Raw genomic sequence first — 19,979 nt, 5'->3', positions numbered from 1 at the left:
TTGCTCCAAAATCACGGTAACCAATCAGCGACGATGCACGTTGTTTCGATCACTCCCTACAGGATCACTAAACCACGGGCGTTGCGGGCAATTTGGGCATACGTGGAATTTGCCCGTAGTAGGGAGATCAAACATGCGAGCAGGGATCGGCGGGCTTAAGCTACGCTGATGGAGGGGGAAACATCTACAGGAGCGGTGGTAATATGTGCGTGAGACGCCACGATTAGAGAGTGGAGACAAAACAAATGCCAGAGCCAAGCGAGTGACGCCGCGACCAACCAGCGTCGACAACATATTTCCCGGTGACGCTGGTTGGCTGTGGTGTCGGTTTGCGTTGGCGCCACTTGGCGGGCTTGGCACTGGTGTTTCCCCCTCCACCAGCGTAGCTTAAGCCCGCCGATCCCTGCGTGTGAGATTCCCCCTCCATTACTCCCTACTACGTCATATGAGGAATTTTTCTGGCAACCCTGACTGTATATATCCCACGTGGTTTTGTTTGACTAATGAATAAGGTTATATGCATTGGGTGCAATTGTTAATTGTTTGACTATTATTTATTGATTCTAATAAATAGTATCAGCACAGTAAAAACTATGTCCAAGATAAAACGGAATAACTCCAGTGGCTGGAAACCTCTGACATTGGAGGGGTCAGTATTTTCTGCTGGTGTTGATGGATTAATCGGTATAGAGGAGTTAACTGATTATCAATTAGAACAAGGAAATCGTAAGAGGAAGATTTTAGTTTCCGACAGGAAAGCTAAGAATGAGGAAAATAAGGTGAGAAAGAAAACTTATTCCTTTGATACTCTGAAGCTTAGTGCAAGCATAAATACATATATAGGCTTTACAGGTACCGTCAAAGCGTAAAAGTTCAGGCGAATGGGAAGAAGATAATATAGATGATAACGAACCGGTACCAAAGACTGCAAAGGTTAAAAAAGTAAAAGAAAAAAGTGTTAAAAGAAGAAAGGTTTCGAAGGCTGACCTAGATGTTAATTCTAATAATGAAAGCGAAGTTTGTAATAAAAGTAGTGACGATGAAGATCATGCGTACGATATGGATGCTCAGGCATGGAGTACTCTAGGTGTACCTGCCCCTGTAATAAAAGCACTAAAAGATCAACAGTTTCATACGCCTACTACTATACAAGCTTTAACATTGCCGTCAGCAATATTAGGTCGTAGAGATATATTGGGTGCAGCTGAGACAGGTAGTGGGAAAACATTAGCTTTTGGAATTCCAATTATAAACGGCATTTTGGAATTGAAGAGTAAACAGCAGTCTATGTTAAATTCAAAGACTGTAACAGAAATAAGTGGTAACATTGAGAACAAAGGGTGGGTTTGTTCAGAAAATGAAACTGGCGAAGACGAGAACAGTTCGTCTGAATGCGATTACAATGGGGATGTTGATAGTACTAATGGAGGTGGTATTGGTTGTGTACGTGTAATTAATAATATACAACTTGATAAACCACAGAATCATGGGCAGAAACCGTTATTTGCATTAATCTTAACACCGACTCGTGAATTAGCTATACAAATAAAAGACCATCTCACTAAAGCAGCGAAATATACCGATATACATGTGAGTTCTTCGGAATATAAAATAAAGATTGAGGTGTTACAAAATGCTAGTCAGTAAATATTGGTATTATTTAGATAGCAGTCGTATTAGGTGGAATGGCTGCAGTTAAACAAGAAAGAATATTAAGCAAGGGACCTGAAATTGTAATTGCTACTCCTGGTAGATTGTGGGAATTAATACAGCAAGGCAATCCACATCTGAATCAAGTGGATTCTATTAAGTATGTTGCGTTAAGCGGTTCCTTCGTGCATTGAACTTTCAAGTTACGAAAAACGAATTAAGTGTAAAATGTTAGCAGAACAGAAGTTTTTTACAGGGGCGGATTTGAAGATTTGGCGCCCCTAGGCTAACCACCGTCTGCCGCCCTTTACGCGAAATAACATCAAATATTTTAATTTAAAAGAGTCGAGACAATTTCGAAATTAATTTCCTCTGGGTTTACAGCTCTTCCAACTTCTTTCACTCAAAATTTGATGCTATCCAAAATTTTTCGCTCTCCAAAATTTGATGCCTCCCGAAATTTCTCGGTCCCCAAAATTGAATGCTTCCCAAAATTTGCCGCTCGCCAAAATTTGATGCCCGTCAAAATTTCTCGCTTTCCAAAATTTGCCGCCCTAAAAAGAATAAGGTAATACAAAATATATGTATTACAATTTTTAATAGGTACTTAGCCATCGATGAGACAGACAGAATGTTAGAGAAAGGACATTTCCAAGAATTGCAACAGTTATTGGAAAAAATAAATGTGGATAATTCGAAGTTAAAGGAACGCCAGACATTTGTGTTCTCTGCTACTTTAACTATGGTACACGATATTCCCGAGTATTTACAAAGGAAGAAAAAGAAGCACGTTAAGAGCAAAATATCCAAGTTTACTTCCGAGCAGAAGTTACAAAAGATGATAGAATTAATAGGAATAAAGAATCCAAAAATTGTTGACGTTACAAAAGAGTCAGGTTGCGTGTTTTTATATAAAATAATTGTTTATATTAGAATTAATGTAACAGCTTATAAATCGAAACGATCCTTCCTCAGGTACTGCCAGCAATTTAACAGAATGTAGGATAGTGTGTACGATAGATCATAAAGATTATTATCTCTATTACTTTCTGAAAAGGCACACTGGCAGGACACTGATATTCTGTAACAGCATCGGGTGTGTGAAACGCTTAGCTACACTTTTCGGGATACTTGACTGCAAACCCTTACCTCTGCATGCTAACATGCAACAAAGACAGCGACTAAAAAATCTTGAGAGGTAAGCGCCTTTTAAGGAGGATAAAATTCTCAGATAACTGAAAGCATTGTAGATTTCAGGCGGACGAGGATGGACTGCTGATAGCTACAGACGTAGCAGCACGGGGTTTGGATATTCCAAGTGTCGAGCATGTTATACACTACCAAGTTCCCAGAACAAGCGAGGTATGTATAGAAAAATTGTTTAACGAGAAACTGAAAGGTACAAGTCTTTCAGTTTCTTATTGGTAATTTTGTTTCAGAGTTATGTGCACAGAAGTGGGAGAACTGCGAGGGCACAGAGGGAAGGTATAACAGTCCTTATGATGGAGCCTTCTGAAAAGCAATACTATAGCAAATTGTGCAAAACACTTGGTCGTAGTAAGTGGATACATTTTAAAGAATTGATGGCATTGAGTAGAATGTTAATAGAATTATTCTTTTAGCGGAAGATTTGCCTGTATTTCCCGTAGTAGATAGATTGTTAATCGCGGTGAAAGAAAGAGTTAATGTCGCTCGTGAAATCGATAAATTGGAATTGAAATGCCGCAGAGATAATTCACAGAAGGGCTGGTTGCGTAAAGCAGTTGAGGATATGGATTTGTTTTTGGAGGAGGACGAAGAGTAAGATTCAGTATAGATACAGTTATTGCCAGTTGCTAGTACCCTCCCTTTTTAATGAAAATAATTTATTTTTCAGAGAATTAGAATTAGAAACGAAAGAAATGGCGGATTTGAGACACCAGCTAAAAATAAAAAATCGCCACTTAGCGTCTCTTTTGTCGAAACCGCTATTCCCGAAAGGATTTTCTGGAAAATATCTCGATGCTAATATCGAATTGGAGATAGTCGAAGATAACGAGAAAGCTGTCGACGTTATGAAGAAGGCCATAGAAGAGATTCCTAAGAAAAAAAAGGAGAAAAGTAAACAGTCTGCAAACAAGAGAGTTTTGCTGAAAAGTAAAGTTTCAAAAAAGGCAAAAAGGCAAAAACAAAAAAGCCATAATAAGCATTCCTTTAATAAAGTGGAATAAGGATAAATAAATATGTTATTAATTTTTATATATCTATTTTATTGTCTACATTCGGTTTTCTGTGTAATTATTCATATTTCGTACCGCGTTAGTGGAAGTAAGTTTAAAAGGAAAAGTCATTTAATTTTCTCTGAAAAATATTACATCGATTCTGTCGTTTAGAAAAGAAAAATTGAGCCCTCTTACAGAATACTATGCATTCTCGCGTAACGATTGTTAGTATGTATGGCAGACATATGTACACGCAAATATTTACGATTTCTACAATGTTACATGTAACTTCGTGGTGCTTTTATTTCGATAGTATTAATATAAATACAGATTCGATCCGTAACTGCGCACTGACAGCAATCGACAGATTTCTAGTGATGGCGATATAGTATCGATACATCGGAATATCGACACTTTCCAACCAATACATCGATACTTCGTATCGATACTTAATATAACGATATATTGCTGTATCCATACTTAACCATGAATATATCGATATCGATACAACCGCACCGCAGCACGGACGCAAACACCCTGGACACCACGCCGACGCCATCGGCATTCGGCATGTGTGAACTAAATAAATGATTTTTTTTGTATATTAACATTTTCATTTCTGGATTCCATTTCTAATTTAAGTATCGATACCAATGATAATATATCACTCGCATCGACACCATGTGCATCGACTAGAATGACTATTCGTATTGATTTCACGAGTACCCTAGAGATTAAATTATATTAATTAATATCGTGCATGGTGTGTAAAAAAAAATGTCATGAAATGAGGGCATAATACATGGACCGATACGTACGTATATCGATACCGGTGACATCGATACTTCGTCTCCGATATATCAGTTGTATCGATATTTGGACTGTCAATGCGCATCGACCCGAAATATCGATACATGTGGGGATTTATCGCCATCACTACAGATTTCCCATCGTCAAACACAGCCGGTTATAATTACTTAAGGTAATCAAAAATTCCCTATAATCAGAATATCGTGTTGTAAATAACTTCGTTCTCCGTGCTGATGATCGAGTCGATCCGCTCGTTGGTCGCCATCGAGTTCACGTATCTGTCATTGTCGATCCTGGCCGGCAGCGCGGCAGGGGAATCCCGCCCTTTCACGACGATCTTAATCCTGGCCATCACGTGGCTCCCGGGACACTTGTGGACCTGCGCGGCCGCCGCGTTCTCGCATATCTCCGCGTAAATATCATCAGCTTTGGTCCTGGTTAATTTTGGAAGGGATGGCACTGGCGTTAGACTATCTCGGACGTGCGAGTAATTGGGCTGCAGCTCGACGTTCGCCGGCATTTCCAGAACGCTGGTGGAGACCGATCTTTGTACAGGTTGCTTGGCGAAGTCCGAGTGGCTCGGGTGAGAGGTAGTTTCCGGCTCCAGACTGGAGTAGCGCTCCTGGCATCTCATAGCGACTTCCGGCTTCACCGCGAACGTGAACGAGGCCGACTTTTTCGCGGGATTCCTGCTGCGGCCGCCCTGCGCGAACTTCGAGATGCGATCGAGCAGGCCGTTCCGGCAGTTCTGCCTGGTCTGGCTCTTCTCCCTCACGGTGCTTTTCTTCAGATGCTCCAGCCCGTCCTTCAGGCTCTGCAGTATGGGCTTCGTCTCGGTTTTCGGCTTGATTTTCTTCAAGTGCATCTCCTTCAGATTTTCGCCAGCCGGGAGCAGCTTCAGTGGCGCCACTCTCGGTTCCGTTGCACGATCGCCAACAGCCCGGCTGCAAGTGGCAGAACAGGTTAGGCCGCGTACAATATATATATATATATATATGTATGTGCATTTACAAGCGTTTTGCGTCTTTTGAATATCGCGGGAATACGGGACACGGTACGGTATACTACGAGTATGTATCTTCTATCGGTCATCCTGTGCAATGCATTTCTAATCCATCGACGTGCGCACGTGTGCGTGAAATTGATTCTCCGTTGATATGCGGTTCGCTTCGATTTAGGTTCTTAATACCGAGATTGCGAGGAATGGAGTATGATACTGAGGCGTATCTAGGGTGGGGCAAGTAGGGCCCGTGCCCTGGGCACTAATGCCGGGGGGGGGGGGGGGGAACGCAAAAAAGCAGGGACTGTAACCCGCCCGGAGCGGGTTACTAGTAACATAAGACAGTCTGGTTTAGACAGCCACTTAACGTACTCTGGTCATCCGGCCGGAAAAATGAGCAATCTTTATGAATTTTTTACTCAATGAATAACAAATATAATCGTGCAAAACTTTTTACATAATATTCATCTACTTGTGCCCTGCTCAATTTTTTCGGTCAGATGACCGGAGTTCCCCCTTAAGTGGCTGTCTGGACTAGGCTGTCTTTATGTTACTAGTAACCGGCTCCGGGCGGGTTACAATCCCTGCAAAATAGCCGAAAAAATAGTGTTTCTTGAATAAATTTATTTGGATGGTTAATGTTAGTAGTTTACGCTTGTTATTCCTGTGCTTCGCATGCGTCTTTAGAGAAGCTTCGAAAAAAATCCGCTGCACTTTTCGGCGGGGCCGGCGGAAGCCATTGTGCAAGTTATGCGCCGCATGAGGGCGCCAGCCGAAGGGGCCGCTAACAAAACTGCATCGCACACTTAATAATAAAGGGATCCAACTCCCACAAAAATGTAAATGTAATTCTTTTTTTGTATTGTACCTCGTAAAGACGAAACATATTAAATAGAAAGTAGGTGCAAAAATTTGGGGTCGCCAAAAATTTTCTTGCATAAGGGCGCCAACCATCCGCGCGCCGGCCCTGCTTTTCGGCTTCATTTACCTCCAACTTTCGTCTCTTTCGCCCTCTAGCTCCACTTTTTTTAAAAGGATTATCTAAATTCTAAATAATATTCTTCTGAATGACATGCTTTGGGGGGGGGGGGGCCCTAGGCACTGTTTACACTAAATACACCACTGGAAGTATCTAACGCCAGCGAATCAGTTTTTAACCCTTTGGGCGTTAAGTGACTTTTTTAAGATTTTTATGATTGTGTTATTATGAGACTTATATTATATTTAGCCTATAAATAATCTTCGTTAAATTTTTATACAATCATTCGTATCGCGTTACGTATGTACATTTATAGGGGAAGTAATTTTTAAACTGAATACGAATTTTTTGCTCTGAATACTTTGAAGATTAAAATGCATATCAATTATTATTTTCTCTCTCACGTAGCAAAAATTGGAAGTGGGAAAAAATTAGAGAATAAATGTGCGCAACAGTCAATTTTTTAATGTCGCTATTTTCGAGATTTTGTTTCTCTCTCTCTCTCTCTCTCTCTCTCTCTCTATTGAAAAATTTATATTATTTTTTATTTGAAAATAGTAATAATAATAAGTCACTATTACGACAGCAACTGGGATAGGGAATTAGTAAAACAGTGACGTACGTGAAAAATTATTAAAATAACAAATTAACAAGTGTAAATTCACCTGCAAGCGGACAATAATCGTTGCATTTTCGGGGATGCCAACAGCCTAGCCTCTGAAGGGTAACCCAGTCGTGCTCTTCTTACTCTGGGTGCCCCACTTCCGGTCACCACGAGCTCTAGCATCTCAGGATTGTGCACTGGCCTTTCTGGTACTATGCATCCTAAGACGATTGGTCCCCGTGTCGAGCTTTCCAGTTGCATCAAGCCACCGTATTCTCTTGGCAAAGGCACAGGGAGTGGGCCAGCTATCAAGCGAACCTGTAAAACGTCAGTCTTCGTGTACTGGTCTGACATATCTTTAATATTTTCACTGATACTTTGGCTGGCACGTGAACGACCTAATCTACTGTTTGTGCTATGTCACTCTTTGACGGTCGTCCTTTCCGGAGCAAAATCTCCCAAACTGTGTACATATTCGTTCTCGTAATAATACATATCTAATTTTATTGATTAGCATCAATATTTTGGCACAGTTGGTATGCTTCGAAATATTTGATTACTTTTTTCAGAGTGAAATGTGCACTTTTCAGTTATGATCTTGTACAGGCTGTTAAAAAAGTGATGGTCATTGCTTTCAGGGGTGCATCTACACCTCTCGATCGCTGGAGATTTCTAAAAGAACTTGCCGTAAAATTGTTTATAACATTCAAAGTTAATGTTAATTTTTTGGAAGAAAAGTATAATTAGATTAAATAAGGAAAAAAATTATTTCTTACTTTTCAGTGCATTTTTATTTGTTCGCAGTCGGTTTTAATTTTTTTATCAGGGTGAATGACGTCAGCAAATATGTATAGCCCAAGTCAGTAGCGCACTCAGGATTTAATCTTTGGGGGAGCCCAGTTGAACGGATAAAAATATTTTCAATGCAAATTTAATAAAATTCGTTAGGTGATCGTATGAATTTATTTAACGAATAAAATCTGGTTTTCTTTCCTTTTCACAAAGCTTTTGAATTACTTCAGTCGTGGTTACATTAATCTACTTCTTCATTTTTCTTCGGGGGTGCCAGGGCCCATTAGTCCCGTCTGTGCGCGCCACTGCCTCGAGTTCAAAGCGAAGAAGCACTTACTCTGAGGGGTAGCTGCCTTTTCGCAAGGTGGTGCACTTTGTACAGGACTGCATCGCTGCCAGTGTCGATGCTTCCGTTCTGACAAATCGCGTAAAACTCGCCCCTCGCAGACAGGGGTGCGAACACCTCGCGGCCATGTGGGTCCAAGCACTGCGCGTACTGGTCCTTTTCAGAAGAGCTACCCGAAATCCCGAACGAGAGCGTGCTGCACTTCCTCGTGTCCTGAAAGACCGCTATTAATCGCAGGATCTCCCCAGCTCTGATCGTTGTCTTTGTGTAGTGAGCTCGTAGATTCCCATTCTCTGCAAACAGATAACAATCCCATCGTTCAAAACCAGCTAATCGAAGGAGTCTAATTGCAAAAGATACAAGGGGAGTATTTTAGGGGTCCGCCTCCGATCATTTTGATTTTTGGATATGTTATAGAGGACCGAAAAATAAGAAATACGTGTTTTTTATTTTTCCCCGTTTTCATATTTGGGGGGTGAAAACTGCGCTCAAAGTTAGGGGGTTGAAAAATCATTTTTCTGGAATATCTCGAGAACTATTAGAGATAGGGAAATAGTGTCAATGGACGAATTTTGTGTCTTTGAATGCGAAATATGACTGACTCACTAAATTTTCAAAAATCCACAAAAATGATTTTTCAACCCTAACTTTGAACGCAGTTTTCTCCCCCCAAATATGAAAACGGGGAAAAATAAAAAAACACGTATTTCTTATTTTTCGGTCCTCTATAACATATCCAAAAATCAAAATGATCGGAGGCGGACGCCTAAAATACTCTCCTTGTTAGTTCTTCTCAACTTATTAGGTAGTACAGGTCGATCCAAATATAGAGGGCGAAGGATTTGAAGGTACGTGGTAAGTATTTTAGAAAATGGGCAAGTAAATGACCAATTAGCATGGCGTAAATCAATCTCGACGGGGGATGCAGGCAATTAATTTTCTTCCGCGAAAGCAAATTGTATAAAGCTTACTATTCGTGATTTGTACAGACCTGTAGTGTTTGTATTCTTTTATGAGGATTATGGAATTAATGATACCAGGGGAAATGAAATAATTCGACGTAGCCTAGGGATTTGTTGCGCCAAGTCTCCGTTAAGTATACGTGCTCTCTCGCACATTTTCAAAATCAAGGGTTGCGCGAACAGGTTTTCAACGTTCCCACTTTACTTCTTGTCGGGGAATTGCTTTGTTTCTTATTTACGCGCTGCAGCGCTCAAAACAGAAATTGGAACATCAACACTGACATTTCATGCCCCCTATATCACTGCCCCGTGCATTTCCATCGCTGGCACAGTCCATTTACCGCATTTAACTTTTTGCTTCCGCTCGGAACGTATAATTTACGCATTCTTCGTGCTTCTCGTCTTACCGAGTCAGCGTACGCGAACTGATATTAATATGCATTTGTGTCAAGAACGATGTTGCTTAACATTACACACGATCACGTATCTCCCGTTATTTTTGGCTCCCTTCGCAGACTTTTCCTCCCTTTCATATAGTACCTTTCTACCCTTTTTTTATTTTTGGCTTACTCATATTTTCGTTTCAGTTTTCCCTTCCCTTTTCACTCTACTATTGCCAGATGAGAAGAAGACCGACTACCTACAAGCTGAGTTGTCGCAGGAGCAAGGGGAATCGCCCGCTCGCTCCACCCCATCCCCTCCAAGAAGTCCTACTACTTTTCGGTTCCTAGCGGCTGTCCATATCCGCGGGCTGTCTTTGGCGGACTTTGTTGCAGAGTTGAGCAAAATGTAATCTAATTATAAATTATAAATTACGATTAAACTGTAACTGTGTAATTGCTTACACATTATTTTCTGTGATTGTTAATTTAGGTAGTTGGCCATTTGGTTTTGTCAACTATGTAAACGAACGATTACAGAAAATAATCTGTCATTAATTACACAATTACAGTTTAATCGTACTTTGTAATTTGTAATTAGATTACATTTTGCCCAACTCTGCTTTGTTGCAAGGAATTTGGTGGAGCGAGCCCTCGATTCCCTTTGCCCCTGTGACATTTTAGCTTGCGGGTAGTCGGGCTTCTTCTCGTCTCGCAATAGTACTTACTTCACTGTCATGTTTCTCTCCCCCTCCCTCGATCAACTCTTTTCGTCTCTACGTTTTCAACTTCCTTGCAATCATCCCTTTTCTATTTTCTTTTCTCTGTCGTTCTTTTTTAATCTTATAACTACCTTTCGATTTCATTGCCACCCCTTGCCCCTTTCCGTGTCAGACAATTTGGACGCAACCGACGTTCTTGAGGGTGGTTAATTAAATATGTTCCGCCAACCTGATCACCCTACAAATTCTATACATTATAGTTAGATAATAGAGTATTATTCCTGATTTTTTTAGCGGATGTCACTCAAAGGACTGTTTGCAAAAACCGCCCCCCAAAATAAACTATTTTTTCTACCCGCAATAATTGATTTACAATTTGGAAAAAAATATATGAACTACAGCTAATATGCAGCTATTTTGCCTCTTCTCTTTCATCAATTTATCTCAAGTAGTAACCGAGAAAAAAAATGATAAAGTTAAGGGCTTTTATCCCCATATTATCCTTAAACGAGTTGGTAGAGATCTGATACTTCACAAATTGGTGCTTCAGATGACAATAACAACAAAATTTGTCAAATAAAAAAATATTATTATTTATTATTGCCGGTTATTAGTTATTTTAAGATATGAAAGAGTTTCAGTTTAAATAATACATTAGTAAAGAAAGAGTTCGAATTTCTGTCTCGATTTTGGGTGAAAATGACCCCATTTCCCTACAAGTGTTAATTTACCTTACAAAGTTTATTATTACTATTAGTATACTTATAGTTTGACAAAGCACCCAGGGCTTGGGGCCTGCTTCTTGGTTGATTATTCCTTGGAAGCATGCCCCAAGACGGGAACTGGCGATCCCGGGGTATTCGAGCCGCATAGCTACCAGTCCTAACCGCGCAAGCGGCTCAGCTGGTAGCGTTCTGTTATCCTGACAGGCCCACCCAGGCTCAAGGTTAGGTTTCGATTTGGTGTAACACTGAATATGCATAACTTGGTACACGTGTTTCACCAACGATAGGTTCTCATGGCATCGTTACTTACCCATTTTTGAGTGCGTCAAAATGTACGCCCTTAAAGGCGCTGCCAAAAGAAACGCGGGCACTCCTGCTCGCACCAGGGAATCCACTCTTCTGTAGACTCGCGCACTGCCCGCTGTATTGGTGCCAGATATCACAGAAAACCATCCTGAAACGAGAGGAAGCAGAATGTTCATTTTACTAGCATATAAGCGTTGTTAAATAATAATTCATCTCAGGGGTGTGGGATAATTTTTTTCCCAAATTATAGTCCTAATTAGAAGAAGTAACTTTTGATCGAAAACACTTTCCTAGCTCTTACAGTTCGCGAGGTATAACACCACTTCGGAAAATAGCCGGATTATTCGGGGGTTAATTTCAGCCCCTCAGAGTGAATTTGGGCAGCAAAAAAAATTCGTAATCTATATATCCTTTACATATCCCCAAAGTTTCATAATTTTTTTAATTTCCTGCTTGGGGATCTTCCCTTGAGAGGTCTTTTGCTTCCTTTTATTAGGAACACAAATATTGTGTCTCAAAACGAATCTGGGATACTTAATATGGTCCAAAGTCGATCCACAGTGTATAACAATATCTACTAAAAGCATCAAGTGATATAGTAGTAGCCGTAAAAATCATCCACAGTATGGATAATCTGCACAGCAGGAGAAGTTGCTTATAAGGTAAAATTAATCGAATTTTGAAAAAGGAAATGTTACCCAATTATTAATTTAAATTTAAATTCTCAGTTGGCCTGGGTGGGGGTGGTTGTCTTTTGATTAAACAAACACAACAGTAACAAAATTTTGCAAAAATATTCGTGTCCGCGGGTTCCTTTTTCTCTTAAAAATTTAAAAAATCAGATTCACGTTGTGAATTTTGGAAATGATACCCGGGCAGCCGGGTAAATTTTGTCTACCCGGGATCGCAACGGGTACCCTAGTACCTGGGCCAAAACAATAGCTCTACTTTCGACCACCGCTACAAACACTGTACCTATCTACAACACTTCTCCGTAGAGATAATCTAAAAAGTGTATCAAATTTCGAGAACACCTGCAAACATTTTTTTACAACTTATCGTCATGGTTACTTAACACAAATTATTTTATTTTATTTGAATAAATCACTTATGCCTCTTTAGACGACGCATTCCTTGTGCCTTCCCGTGGAAGCCATTAATTAATATCAGAATTTATATTAACAATGGTGCCGGTTAAAGCGTTGGAATTGCGTAATGAAACTGCAAGGAAGATGTCGCAAGGATTTATGCTTTCTATAACATCATTCGAGATGCGAGTTTCTGTTACTTAGAGGCACCAGGCGCGTAGGAATAATACTTTCTACAATTGAATGCAAATTTCGCTTCCACGTTCGTTTACTTCGTGAATAATGATATTCAGACACTGGCAACGAGCATCGATGATTGCTAATGCGCCAGAGGAGTCTAATAAGGGAAGTGACATTTACGTTTCGTTATCGCTGAACATTTCTCTGGGATGCTTGTGCAAAGTGTATCCATCCCTCACTGTCGTAACACGCAAAATCTTGCAATAAAGAGATTCGTTCGTTTCGAATATTACTTTATAAATTTAACTTTTCAGCGCACACGTAAATTGAAATCTCAGCGTTACACACGTTGGGCCTTACAGGCACATGTCTCCAAATCTAGGAATGCATGGATATTTTGAGAGCAAAATATTTGTAGACCGCGCGTAATCTATTGCACTCAATATTTATTAAGAATAATATTTATGACAGAATGAAATACTGAAGAAATATCTTTTTAACACTGTGGGTCATCGTTTTTTGAATTTTTTATCAATATCACGAGGATGTATGTCCATGTTACGCTCTAGAGTCTGTACGGATACACCGATTTGGACAAATGAGGTGTCTTTAGAATTGTCTTGACGTTCCGAATGTTATAGGATATAAAATAAAATAAAAAAACATTAAAAAAAATTAAATAAAAATTAAAAAAATTAAAAAACCCGACTGCTTAAAAAACAGTAAAAAATTAAATTAATAAAAAAAACATTAAAAAATTAAATTAATAAGAAAATTAAATTAAAAATTAATTTTTTTAATGTTTTTTTAAGCAGTCGGGTTTTTTAATTTTTTAAATTTTTCTTGTTATATTCATTTAACTGTTCACTTGGGCCCGTAAGGCCCCACGTGTGCGCCGTAGGGACAAAGACGTGCAGGTAGGTACTTTACTCCTTGTGTGAAAACTGTTTCGACCTTGAGTCGTAGAATTTTTCTTCTCGTGGAAAGTTTGATGAATGCGTCGAACGTTGGGGCATATTATGAATAATGGATGATGGGACTGAATGATGTCAGTAACAAAATGGCAGGCTAAATTGGTTACCATAAAATCAAGGGTAACCTGTCTTTGCATCAAAGTATCAAGCGATAATAGTTATGCATAAATCGCAAATTAATATCTCTTGGAACTATGAAATAGTCTGTGAACGATTAAACATGCACAGGTTGTGAAAGAATTTGTAATCAAGGCTTTCACTGGCGAATCTACGAATTTGGATTCTTAGAGATTTTGCAGAAGTTGTTTCCACCTTGAAAGTCAATGCAAATTTTATTTATTCTTATCTATTTACGTATTCGTCAAAAATCTAGAAAGTTTGATTGTAAGTGGTTCTCTTACACCAACATTTGTAAAATTGTGTCCTAGTTTAAGCAGTGTTGTTCCTGGAAATAAATTCTTTTCTCTATTTCATCTTCAATTATTCTATACATGTACTTCGTTTTGAGTTTTTTTTTATATTGTTTTATCGGGGTGGGAATAATATTAATAATTATTATATAAAATATTTGACTCTGAATTTCAAAATTAAAAATAGTTTTGGAGATTTAAAATATTTAAATATTCGTAAATTCAAATGTGCTAGATTTATAGAAAACTGTGCAAATAGTTGTTCAGTATAATTAATAAAATTTCTATACTAACGTGATCACTTTAATCGCAAATATAAAATTTTCATGGGTTGCTGTAAAGTTTTAATCGCAGTATTTAGTGTCCATTTTGTGGAGTTATTTTACCTTTTGTATACAAGTGTGGTAAATGCTTGATCCGAGATTTACTAAGATTATGCTAATGAAATGCAGCGATCATGCTCCGTTGCCGCGTAAATTACGATCGTGCAATATCGAGCACGAAGAAAATATTGTGAAGATAAGCAGCATTGCTTCATGGTTATATAACGCTAAGGAGCAAATAAGTGGCAGTAAAGGTAATTACGACGAAGTTAAATGGAGCATATATTTCTTGAAATGTCAGACTCCTATTTCATAAATTCCTAGTAATCGAAATAAACGCTCTGATTACTCACAGCCGAGCGGAAACCTGGAGGTATTTAATTTTAACAAATTTATCGAATATTACCGCTCTAAAAAGCCTTTTATTTCATTATTTTTAGTGTTAGTATCAGATCCCGCTAAATTTCTGTCGTTTATTCAGGAAATTTCTATCTTTCAAGAAGTAGTTGTAACTTAAAAGTAGATATTAATCTAAATAAAATAGTTTAACTTAAAATTTCTTTTATATATATAAAATAGTTTAACTTAAAATTTCTTTTATATATATAAAATAGTTTAACTTAAAATTTCTTTTATATATATAAAATAGTTTAACTTAAAATTTCTTTTATATATATAAAATAGTTTAACTTAAAATTTCTTTTATATATATAAAATAGTTTAACTTAAAATTTCTTTTATATATATAAAATAGTTTAACTTAAAATTTCTTTTATATATATAAAATAGTTTAACTTAAAATTTATTTTATATATATATAAAAGAAAATATAAAATTTCTTTTTATATATATAAAAGAAATTTTAAGTTAAACTATTTTATTTAGATTAATATCTACTTTTAAGTTACAACTACTTCTTGAAAGATAGAAATTTCCTGAATAAACGACAGAAATTTAGAGGGATCTGATACTAACACTAAAAATAATGAAATAAAAGGCTTTTTAGAGTGGTAATATTCGACAAATTTTTTAAAATATATATATAAAAGAAATTTTAAGTTAAACTATTTTATTTAACTAGATCAATAAGTATATCTGAACATTCACAAATTACAATTTATATTTACTTTTAACAAATCACAATTGTTTTTATCATATTTCAGGTCGGTTGGATTTGTGGAAATGGGTTAAAATTGTAGGGGATGCAATTTTTCACCCCCTCGAGGGTGAGTTTTTTCAAAATTTTGTATTGTCATCACAATTTCGTATACGCCTGCAATGCTGCGATGTTTCAAGTCGATTGGATTTGTGGATGGGAGTTAAAATTGAGTTCCAAAATTTGAACCAAACAAATGGACAAACAAACCGTCGAGAAATAAACAGACAGAGGAGTGAAGTTAAATAAAATCGTTTAATAAACAATGAAACATATCGAATCTTCAGAGCTTAACGAATTTTTATTAGAGTTACACAAGAATCAAGATCATACTAAATTCACATAGTATACATTACTCTAATTAGGTTAGGTTTTTAGGTTAGGTTTTTAGGTTAGGTTTTTAGGTTAGGTTTTAGGTTAGGTTTTTATTTTCTCCCAGCATACAGTTTCTTGTAAGGCTAGCAGATGGCATTTCAGGGCACAGCCCAATATAGCCCAACGAACATTGGTCCTCTACTCTAATTAGTCTTTTACATGTTTGGAAAACAGTCTTTAGACTGAACCTCGCCTCTGCGATAGTGGTGTTCTTCTTTCTTTTCCCTTCCTCTTACCCAACTATATATATATTTGTTTGCGCAATAAAGAAGTACACATCCTTAAAAAACGGCACCCCACTTCCGAATCCTTTTGCCTTCAGTGCATACATTATTTACAGCCAGCACGTTCGCGGCTGATCCAGTGGCATAAATCAGGCCGAGGATTTTCAGATATCGGCCCGAACGGGGCAGATTTACGTTCAGCTGCGGCGCGGGTAAAAAGCGGCGGTCCGTATTAGCCGTCGTAGATCCGTCGTTCCCGCACGAGTACTCAATTACTCTGCCCCCTTACAAAGTCGTCTGCGGACAGCATAAGTTACGGGACACTAAACAAAATGCCTTCGCGGCTTACCGTTCCGCGACGTTAACGGGCTTTGTTTCGCAGTATATTACGCGCAAGTAATTCGCGCGGTATATCGTCGTGTGGGAGACACCTCGCCAAAGAGGAGGCCCTGAATTATATTACACCGTCACGACCGCGGGATCGCGCGCGCGCGCGCGCGCGCGGGCCCGCCTTCACGTACGGTCCCCCATTGGGTGGCTGATGTGTGCGCGCGACAGGGTAACGAGGAACGTGAGAAGAAATATAACGAGATGCTTTTAAATTATAGTCAACCGCGCCGGTGTGTGGCCTCGCATAGTCCGCTAACCGATCCGCGTTATGCATATAAAATTGTCCCGCGTTGTTATTATAGCCACCAAGAGGCAGAGGGACGATGCCAGGTAATTATGATACAGTTTTCGCGCCTTAGCTGCCGCCTTCTGCTAGGGAGGACATTGATTCACGATTTTGGTGTATAGGTGTGCACAGCCAGTTGCGGACCGCTTAGGTGGAGTGGAAAAAGAGGGATCGAAGAGGAAGAAATCCTGGAATATGTTTGATTGCCAGCTATCCAATTCCACTTTTTCGATTTCGTCGCTATCCACTCCCCAGTGGCAGATTTTGCGGGTGACTGATGAGCAGGCCCCTCCTCAGAGGGCAGCACAGGGCCACATCTTAAAAAAAATACGATTTCATCCAACACTATTTTTTTTTTTCTGTAGGTACTACAGTACAGCGTCAATTATTCGAAGTGCTTGGGACCGAGGTGGTTCGGAAATCCGAATTGTTATAATCGAAGAGTTCGGAGAATGAAGCATACATGTACTTATCCAGTTTGTAACTATAGGAATTACACCTAAAATTACTTATTAAATACAAGAGTACTACTGCTGTAATTTGAAATGCAATGTGTATTACGCAAAAATCAATCAATCAATCGGTACTGGTTCCAAGAAGAGGTGGGGCTAGCGATGATGCAGCTCAGATAATCGGCGGTTCGGTTGATCGAAGTTTGGATATTTGACCCTCCGCTCTACTGTACTACACTCAGCCCGTGACATCAAAGTCACGTAAACAGTGAAGGCGAATTTAGACTTTTCCCTGTGGCTGTGCGTCCCGGATGTTTCATCTATATACAGTAAAAGGTGCAAAGATTGTTTTCATCTGCATTTCATTCAAAGTGACTACAGTAAACTTTCGCTATAAGTGCATTTCTATCCTTCGGTTAAGAGTGAGCGAACCCGAGATCGAGCGAGATAGGAAACAAAAGAGTCAACGCGACGTTACTGCTGGCTATGAAAGAGAGAAAGCGTAATACTTTGTTTCGCTTCGTCTTTCATGTACCTGCGCTCTGTCTCTCTCTCGCGCTCTGGGCGGCTCGGAATCGACGACGCTATGCGTTGAGCGCTCGCCGCCAGCCCCGAGCGCGCGCCTATAGTGAGAGTTCGCTGTAGCGAACAAATTCAGTCAAGAGAACAAGTTAGTCAGTGCCTATAGAGAGGTAATACTGTACTATAGCGCGTGAGCCTAATAACTCGACCTCATTTCAGATTTATCCCCGATAAAACTGTACCATCGAAACATCGCCATTCTATTTAAAAAATCTGATCGTGATGATTTTCGAGACTCGACGAGCACCTAGCTTGGAAATCTGAAAACGATCGGAAGCTAGCGCGTTTATTCCAAAACAGTCGTTGAGTGGGCTTGAAACGTAGCGAGGTCGTCTTTATTTGATATTTGCCGACGTTCCACGACGGAAAAGGCATCGACGCGTCCGCGTCTGGCTGGCAATTAACGAATGCCGCGCAATTTCCAATGGAACACGCCGGAAACCGTTCGGTTTTCTTCTGACTATAATTGCTCGCATTCCTCAGATTCCGATTGCGGGACCCACGCCGTTGGAATGCGACAGGTTATTGCGTTTCCGTTTCGTTTGTTCCCGAAGAGAATAGGTTAGTTTCGATCTCGGACACAGCGTAGGCTCGATCTTTTTGTCGCTGGTTACGTTAGGATTCCGTAAATTCTCAGTTGCTGGTAGAAAGCGACTATAACGAAAGTTATACTCACTGTCATTTAAGAAGGAACCTGCTGACCGACGAGTTTAGGACCGGTTCTGCGCAGGTTGACGCTCATTGGTGCCGGGAGAAGCCACTATTGGCTGTACCCCCACCAACGCTATTTCGGAGCCAATGAGCTCATTCTACATGCGCGAAACGGGTTCCTTCTTAAATGACAGGGAGTATAGAATCTGATGAATTGGGAAGTGAAGGCGGGGCATTCAATTTAGGTGTACACTGTACAGAATACATGCGGGTTGTACAGGGTGTTCAGCTACATGTGGAAGAAAACGCAGGGAGTGATTCTGCATGTAAAAGTAAGTCGAAAATATAGAATAAAATTTTTTGGTATCGAGTTTCGTTGTCGGAAAATTGACTTTTAATTTTAGTCGCGTACGCGTGCACTGAAGGGAAGCGCGACGCGTTCCCCTTATACCTCGGTGCGCCCTCAGGCGCCAAAAACTGTACTTCAGAGCACCGTGCTCGACTAAAATTCAGTCATTTCCTTGAAAACTAACTGCGATATCAAAAAATCCTACTCTCTATTTTCGACTTATTTTTTCCCGTAGAATCGCGCCTTAAATTTTCTCCCACTTGTAGCCGAACACCTTGTACTGCGTATGTCCCATCAGAAGAGAGCTTTACACCGGCACTTTTAATTAAATTCAAGATTTGACAGCCAATTATTAAAAACCTCTAGTTGAGAACCCCTTCTTGTGGCTCCGCCCACAAACCTCGCTATTGCTCGGTACACCTAAATGTATCTTCTTACAACTTTCATATTAACCAGAAATTAAAAAATGTTCGAACCACAATTATGCACTTTTTTAAAATTAATCTAGGATGAAACTAAAATTAATCTAGAGTAAAAATGCCCCCACTCCCCGGCCTTAATAACTCCTCCCATAAAACCCACTACTCCTCAGCACACCCATACTATCGATGTCCAAATATCGACAAGTATAACTGTGCGACGCGGAAAAAAGTCGTCCAACTTCAACCACTTTTCACTCGCAAAGAAACGAAGTACATAACTTCGACTTCCACGATTCCCCCTAATTGTCATCGAGAAATCGTTCCCCAGAACCGTCCCCCGCCGCGCGATCATTCCCTCCCCCCCTCCCCGAGGAGTTCACAAAATATCTCCCCGCTATGCTCAGGACTGGTTTGTGACTCGTGCCCCTCCGTCCCAGACCTCGTTCGATCTGTCCCCCCGTCGCCGATCTAGGAATCGACCACAACAACTCCGTCGAAGAAGCGAAATATCAATCTAGTTCCAGGTATTACCGCGGTTCGCGCTATTACCCGTGTTTTGCCTCGTTCGCACTGGTCGACGCGCGAGATCCACGGTTGCCGTTATGTCATTCGTAATGGGCTTCCACGCTACGTCTTCGGG

The 19,979-nt window shown here is 39.7% G+C and overlaps 2 protein-coding genes across 3 annotated transcripts in view; one reads left to right on the top strand and one right to left on the bottom strand.

Moving 5' to 3' along the window:
* Positions 1-443: 443 nt before the first annotated feature.
* On the top strand, positions 444-3,888 carry LOC143375654 (ATP-dependent RNA helicase DDX24). 2 transcript variants are annotated; one of them, XM_076825003.1, is made up of 9 exons: positions 444-779; positions 844-1,590; positions 1,665-1,810; positions 2,254-2,546; positions 2,626-2,848; positions 2,901-3,012; positions 3,090-3,207; positions 3,273-3,450; positions 3,527-3,888. In XM_076825003.1, the coding sequence occupies exons 1-9, from the start codon at positions 594-596 to the stop codon at positions 3,858-3,860; spliced, it is 2,337 nt and encodes a 778-aa protein (XP_076681118.1). In that variant the 5' UTR covers positions 444-593; the 3' UTR covers positions 3,861-3,888. The 2 variants fall into 2 exon arrangements, with proteins under 2 accessions (XP_076681118.1, XP_076681119.1); XM_076825004.1 differs by having other exon boundaries at positions 445-779; positions 853-1,590.
* A 378-nt stretch (positions 3,889-4,266) lies between these two features.
* LOC143375655 (uncharacterized) overlaps positions 4,267-19,979 on the bottom strand; it is a 48,971-nt gene continuing 33,258 nt past the window's right edge. The window contains exons 3-6 of the mRNA XM_076825005.1: positions 11,482-11,625; positions 8,374-8,675; positions 7,306-7,562; positions 4,267-5,605 (exon numbers count right to left, since the gene is read on the bottom strand). Of these exons, the coding sequence (XP_076681120.1) occupies positions 4,855-5,605; positions 7,306-7,562; positions 8,374-8,675; positions 11,482-11,625 (1,454 nt within the window). The 3' untranslated portion in view covers positions 4,267-4,854. The remainder of the gene's footprint in view (positions 5,606-7,305; positions 7,563-8,373; positions 8,676-11,481; positions 11,626-19,979) is intronic.

The sequence above is a fragment of the Andrena cerasifolii genome, chromosome 13 (assembly GCF_050908995.1).
Source record: "Andrena cerasifolii isolate SP2316 chromosome 13, iyAndCera1_principal, whole genome shotgun sequence".
Classification (NCBI taxonomy): Eukaryota; Metazoa; Arthropoda; class Insecta; order Hymenoptera; family Andrenidae; genus Andrena; species Andrena cerasifolii.
The sequence above is the reverse complement of the archived record's forward strand: the minus strand, read 5'-3'. Positions and strand labels throughout refer to the sequence as shown.